The sequence below is a fragment of the Montipora capricornis genome, chromosome 9 (assembly GCF_036669925.1).
Source record: "Montipora capricornis isolate CH-2021 chromosome 9, ASM3666992v2, whole genome shotgun sequence".
NCBI classification, from domain to species: Eukaryota; Metazoa; Cnidaria; class Anthozoa; order Scleractinia; family Acroporidae; genus Montipora; species Montipora capricornis.
Window position 1 is genome coordinate 12,416,183 of NC_090891.1, and position 7,500 is coordinate 12,423,682.

The window sequence follows — 7,500 nt, forward strand, 5'->3', positions numbered from 1 at the left end:
GTAAATACTGTGAACTCACACTTTTCATTTCTATCATAAAAAGCAAACTGTTATTGATGTCAACAATATTCTTGCACATTTCCACATGAGGGAAAGAGGGAATTATTGTAGATCTGATGAACACTGGGATTAACTGCTTGTTCCCAGCTTCTCACTTTTATCCTTGAATTATCTTGTGAATACCATAAAATAAACCTGAAATTTACCTTAAACATACCTCAGGTACAGGCAGGATATTATGTGGATCACAACGTTTCTCTGAATAATACAGAACAACGTAAGGCATGTGGAGGGTGTAAAGGGTAGGTTGCAGGTCATTGTTTTACAATTCCCCCCTTTTGCTCCCAATACATGTACATAAACGATGAACAATATTTGGCTGAAAGAATAAGTTTATTAAACAGTAGCAAAAACAATCTACAAAGATCATGAGCTAAAAAGACACAATAAAACTAATCCAAAGCGTGCTAAGTATTACTATAATAATAATAATAATAATAATAATAATAATAATAATAATAATAATAATATCCAATCAAAAACAAAGGGGAGGCCAGGAGGGGAAAGTTAACAAGTAAACATCTAAAATGATCTAAAACCGTGCTTACAAAATTAACATGCTGTATAACTGAAGAATGCAACAATAGAACTGAACCGACTCACCTATACGGGGGCAGTTATTTATTTTAAAGGAATTTTTTTAAATATCCACATAACTGAAACAACCCAACCCTAAATTCCAAACTTCAACACTTCAACTCAATGTCAACTTGATGTAATAATTATTTGTGAGTAAATTTCTCGCATTTGCATTCCTTTCTGATGATGTGTTCTGTGTTCATCTACCCAAAGTAAAAACTTGTTATTCATATTCAGTTTGGTCTACATTTTTTGAATCCTGGTTAACTTGTAATTGCCTGTGGTACGATGTAGTTTTTTCTGTCGAGAGCAAGGGACAGTTGGGTTAAAAGTCTTGAACATGTGACGAGACCAGTGTTTGGATGTGATTTTTCATCATTTTATTTATTGAAGTTTCTATTTAGTGTATTTTGTAATCTTCTTACCATAGTATTTAAGAGCCTCCGACTATTTGATGTCTATGCTGCCAATTGGCTGACAATTTAATGTCAAAAATGTCTGTTATATTTCATATGAAGGATGTTATTCCCGACCCAAGGCAGTCGTGTGGTCCATATTCACCCAAGAGTAATGACTGGTATGTCTCTGGACCCCGGGGAACTATCAGGTATGGGGTATGGAATTGTTTTTAATAATTATTGTTACCATGTAGCTGAATGTCAACAAATTTATGACATATTGTACTTAGTAGTTCGTTGTATGAACTAAGTTTATTAAAGTTAAGAAGGGAATGGGATAAGAAAGGTGACATCATCCCTTTATCACTACAAAACAAGGAATTGTGGGTTTTGAGGAGTATTTGTGGGTAGTGCTGTTTTGGTGCGCTATACCTGTTACAGCATTGATTGTTGCACTTCATCTTGACCATCCGAGGGAACTTAATGATGTTTTCTTTTATGCAGTTCTTCATATTTTTTTCATTTTAGCCAAGTTTAAACAAAGATAAAGCAATGCTTTGTTACAAAATATTCATTCAAAAAAGAAAATTAATATTTATCTATATTACTTTTTGATATAAAATTGGATCTGGAACTCCTGTCTCTTACGTTTTTGTCATGATAACTCCTCCTTTTTTTTTGTGAGGAAACCTAATTTCATATAAGCTTCATGGTTTCATTTAGGTTTCCTCCCCACTTTTTATTTTTATCTTTGAAACTTGTATTCTGGTATTGGATGTAGTGTGGCAAGTTACAGTTTTCTCTCTCTCCATAGATTTCATTTCCATTCTACCACCTTGACAACACCAACTTTAACCTCATTGTCTACAAAATGCAAAATGGTTCTGACTGTTTTGGCCATGTAACAGTTTAGTGTAAATTTCAAGCATTCAAATTATCAAATACCAAAAATCTGCATGGTGTGATCATCTGCCTTGACCATGACATCTAACTTGTTCTTTTCTATAGTGATTATTGGTAAGTAGACACTACCCATTGCTGGTGTCCTAGAACTAGCTGCTGCAGTGATTTGCAAGGATCCATTCTGGGTCCCTACATGTATTTTTGCATTCAACATTAAGAGAACGCAATTTCCAATCTTGGGTATCCTTTGCATAGGGTGAGCCTTGGCAAATTTTTGTTTTTCGTTAGTCTGCTTTTTCAGTGCCATCTTGAATTAAGTCATATACACACATGACGACTGCAGACCTGGTGATTGTTTGTGTAGAGTCAAATTGCACTAAAAAAATTGTTTTGTAAGCAAAGCCCACACAAAAATCATCTTTTGATGCATACTTAAACATTTTCTTTTAAACTTTTGAGATACCAGATTTCTAGGAATGGTCAAAGTCTTGTAATTGTATGAACTCACTCTACTAGTACCTTTATTTAATTATTTATTTTCTCATGACTATGCAACTAGATTTACTTATTGTTTCACCTATTTCGCTAAAGACCTAATCTGTGATTTTGCCAGGACCAAAGTACTTTCAACCCTGAGAAAATGATTTTAAGGATTCCATTTCTCTTCCCTCTTTCAAAAGCAAGGTTTTTAAAGGAGATCTGAAGCCAAAAATCAAGTAACTTTTTGTCACTTCATTTCAACTACTTCTCATACTTTTTTCGTTCTCAAACGACATGTTGGAAGCATAAAAACAAGCTTTTCAAGCAATAGTTTGCTCAAAATTTGGCTATGGTATGGATACCAAGAACTCCCGTGCCAGCGTTTCTGTTTTAACTTTGTGACGTAGGATATGGGGTAGAAGTTTGTTCAGTTTGAGGATCTAGTACGACTTGACATCCTGGATCTTTCTGATCGAGGGTTTGCTGGAGTTTTGGAAAATTGAAGGAGAATACGAGCAAGTTGTTTCTGTTTCCCAGAGTGCTAGCTTGTTAACTTCTCTCAAATCATCATAGACATTTCAACCTTCTCGAAAACCGCGGTAAGCACAACTTGAGTTTCCAATTGCTTGTCAATGTAAACATTTTTGTACTTCAGTTATAGCATGGTTTTTCCCCTTTGAAGACACTTTTTGACCGACATCATGTGTAAACTTCGGCAAGTTGTCATGGTCGTACAGCTAGTACATCTACATGTACTCTTAAGGTGATGTTTTCTGTGATGGAATGGGTGTAAACTTGTTCTTGTGGGCTGGTCAATTGAAAGTCATTTTTGGCAAGATTCCGAAAGAAGATTGGTGTTTTAAAAGTAGCCATAAAATTGAAAATCTGCTATGGACTGTGGCTTTTGACTATGTTTTGTAGAAAACTGAAATTGTGGTCTTTTCCTACAAACCTCGTATAAATGCAGAATTCAAGTCCTTTAGCCGTGCAATATCAACACTCCATGGAAAGATAAAGTTCAATATCTCAATTGTTTGTTGATAAAATGATTTACTGTGCAGTGTTTGATTGCAACAACGACTCAAGAAAGACAACTGGTATATCCTATCATTGCTTTCCAAAAGACCTGTCTCTGAGACAACATTGGCTGGCAAAGATCTCCTGCACTGACCGTGTCATTTCAAAAAGCATCATGTTGTGGTCGGAACATTTCACACCTCACTGCTACAAGCATGATCTCCAGGCAGAACTCCTTGGTTCTAAAAAGAGAGCTTCTCTGAAAGCCGATGCTGTTTCATCAACATTCTCTCATCGACCGCTCTGAAAAAGCCTTGCTTAACGTCCGAGGCCGTGCTCGTGAAAAAGCCAGACAAGCAGTGAGAGTTTGAAATGTAATAGAGAACGTGCAATCCAAAACCAAACCGTTTTCTATTATCATACAAACTATCAAGATCATTTTACGTCCCAAGTGTTTCTCCCTAAGTATGGATACATACATGTATACCCATATTGAAAAGTGACTTTACAGACGTAGCAATTGTTATGTACACACACTGTATCGCTGTTAATAAGCTCATTTTATATTATTATTATACTGAACACCACAACTTGTAAATATGTTATACCAGTAAGTCCAAATTGCCCCATTTCGCTGTATAAAGCAATGGCATGTTTTTTGACTAATTTGCAATAACTAATTCAAGATTTTGAATCTTCCATAATCTAGACATAAAAACTTTAAATATAGGAAACGTCTTTCTGCAATGACAAAAATACAAATATTATTTAGCAATAAGTAATACTGTGTCTCTGTTTGGTATATTATTTATTGCTTCTCTCTCCTTTTTCATACCAAGTAGCCTTCGAACGAATTATTTGCTACACTGTTCCTCGCAAGTCTGAAGCATTTTTTCGATCTTAGAGACTCTTTCTCTTTGCTGTATTTTATAGACAATTGTCTGATTCTATATTTAATTAAGTCCCACAAGACCCTCTTATCAGTAATTGTGCTGGATTCGGCTAACCACTCTGGTACAATTTCAGTTAATAATGTTACAATAGTTCATATCATCTGCAAGACTGGCATTGAATTTGCAAAACGACGGGCCATGTTTTTGTTTACTGATGCTACTAAAATGCAAAATTATGGCCGAATGATCGGAGTCTATCAAGGATATGATGTCGGATTTTTTAATATCTTCTTGACAAACATCGCTTATTAACCAAAAATTGAGTCTTCTCTGGATAAGAGGTTTCTTTTGTCTCCAAGTAAAACGTTTGATCTCCGGGTTTCTTTGCCAAAAATCTATTAAATCAAAATCCAGGCATAGATCTTCAGTAAATTTTGCCAAAGATCCTCTTGAGTGCTCCAAACCTCACAAACGAATCTTTCACAAGTGCCTTAGCGACTGTAACTGCTTTCTGGTCTTTTGTCGCAACTGTTTGAGTAAACTTAGTAAAAAACATCTGTGAGTACTGACGTTCTGTATACCACTGCCCAGCCGTTCTAACACAGTGAAGTCCATAACAGTGGCCTTTTCGCTGTCAAGGAGACAATGGTTGGGTGAAGGTGCTTCCCTACTTTGGCCAGAGTACAGCGCTCGCCCTTCTGGCAGTAATCAGCTATGTCAGCTGACATACCCGGCCAAAAACACCTTCCTCTGGTCAATAGAGTTGTTTTCTCCATGCCTTGGTGACCAAGGTCATCATGGACTCTGACTTTAACACTTGACCAACCAGTAGCTTTGGAAGTATCAACTGCCTCACTCGACGGCTGCCTCTCTGTGTAGTGTGGTACAGGACACCATCCTCTTCCTCAATGTGCTTCCACTCCCTTAGCAACTTCCTTGCTGGCTTTGTCTCTTTCATCAGTTGGCGAAGGGTAGGCGGATGCCGTGTTTTCCAGTAATACAACAGTCTAGAAATCCTCATTTCCTAAGCCTGCATGGTACGCAGATCATCTTGACCGATGGAAGATCCGTGGCCCAGTGTGTCTCAACTGCATCAAGCATAGCCGGGTTATTGTTAGTGTACACAACAAACTTTGATCCAATCAATAGGTCACGATACTGTTGGGTAACAGCCCAGTACAACGCAAGTAGCTCTAACTTCATGCTCGAGTAGTTATTCATATTGCGTTCAGCAGGTTTAAGCCTCCTTCTGGCATACCCCAGAACCACCAGTCCTTTGTCTTGATGTTGCGACAGTGACAGCACGACTCCCAAACCATGGAAGCTTGCATCAGTTTCTAAGATGAGTTCCCTGGTCAGGATAGTAAGGATAGTCAAGTACTGGAGCTTCGGTCAGTTTTTCTTGGAGCTTTGTGAACGCATCCTCGCATGCCAAGTCATGATTCTTTGATCGATATGCTTCCACCTCTCGCTTTCTCTTTCTTTCCCCTGCCCGTCGCTGCCTCATGTCCTCTCAAAAGACCCTGGAGGGGGGCTGCAACATCAGCATATCCTTGGATGAACCTTTGGTAATATCCAGCAAGTCCTAAGAACCCTCCGATATCACCCAGAGTCCCTGGCCTTGACCAATCACAAACCCCACGTATGTTCTCAGGATTAGGAGACGTCCCTTTGTTCTCTGTTGGCTAACTGGTTTTGGATAAGACCCTCACCAAGCTTTCTGAAACAGTCGATCGCGGGATGGTCGTCATCCAGTGCCATGTCGGCTTTTACCCAGGTCTTCTTCGTTACACCAACAAACATCCCTCCCCAGTCGGGTCTGGTGAAGTGGTGCAATCCACTCAGACCTTGACACTTGGGTATTCCAATCGCTTGGACTCGCTGAATAACATCAATCGCTCTGTAGTTTGCACGCTTGCCTGTCAAAAACTTCAGGCTATTCAGGTTTCTATGACGTCCCCTGGAAACCTAGTCCAGCAACAGGACTACTACATCAGTGTCCAGTGAACATACACAAATATCTTGCGACAAAAGCTCATCTAGTAAACGCAACATCTGGTTACTGATCAGAGTGTCATTCTTCTTCACAGTCAAGACATCTGATTTGGTTATCTTAAACCACGACCAGCTTTGTTGGTGAAGAAGCAAACTAATAATCCATTGGTGAACAAAGTGACCAGATATCATTTGCTTGACAAATGATCCTTGGAAGTCAGAAATCCTCAGGATAGCGCTTGTTTTTTTCAGACCTGTATACAAATCCTAAATACAATTTTTTTTACGAAATTATTATTATTATTATTGTTATTATTGTTATTGTTGATTTCCTGTTCCTGGTGATGTTTCTATTTGTGGCTGTGGGTTGGCCTCCTCTATCAAATGCTTCAGGCTGGCTTTGTCAGTTGGAATAAAAAGACATCCGTCAACCGTGCATAAGGAACGCAGCACCACTGCCATCTCACACTCACTGATGGTTTCCTTAAGTCTTGGCACAAGCTCTGGCCTATTCTTTGCAAAGTTTGATGACTTTGTCCTCGACACAAACTTTAGTGCGTTCATCTGCGCTAGGGTGACTGGCATTAGCCGAGTGTAGTTGAGTAGATCGTGCACAAAGAAGTACTTTATGAGGCATTCCAATGCTGCCAGAAAACCTTCCCAGTCCCCAGAGCGGCAAGCATGGATGAGCTGTAACAGGTTGTCCACTTGCTTGAGGTACTCTATCATTCGCATTCAGTCACATTCGTTGAGTCCTTGTTCTTCACGCTCTTGTGGTTTGATCTTTTCAGAGTACCAGGACTGAATGTTGTCATAGATGTTAACCATCTCTGGACTGCACTCGTGGAGGGCCTCTCTAAAGGATGTGCACTGTGTGCGCAAGGTATATCCTCATTTGCTTGAAGATGGTCAAATTTCATCGCCAAGAGTGCCAGGCTGGTTGTTAAGTTACGGTTGCCTACTGACTGCTGAATCTGAGGGGGCATGGCTGTACAGATTTAAGTCAAGAGTAGTGACAGTCTGCCTCTTAGAGCCAACAACGAAAGCAGAAATCCCCTGTGTTAGTTTCAAGACGGTATAGAGAGTAGAATAATCTATCGGCGAAGTCCTGAACAACGGCGCAATCACCTCTGAGTGTGTCAGCTTGTCGACCTGATTTTCAGGGGAGTGTTTTA

The 7,500-nt window shown here is 39.1% G+C and overlaps 1 protein-coding gene across 2 annotated transcripts in view; it reads left to right on the forward strand.

The window, feature by feature from the left end:
* Window positions 1-7,500, forward strand: part of LOC138016939 (N(4)-(Beta-N-acetylglucosaminyl)-L-asparaginase-like) — a 232,764-nt gene that overhangs the window by 146,735 nt on the left and 78,529 nt on the right. For both annotated transcript variants that reach the window (XM_068864124.1, XM_068864123.1), the window contains exon 7: window positions 1,158-1,246. In XM_068864124.1, coding sequence (XP_068720225.1) covers window positions 1,158-1,246 — 89 coding nt within the window. The remainder of the gene's footprint in view (window positions 1-1,157; window positions 1,247-7,500) is intronic.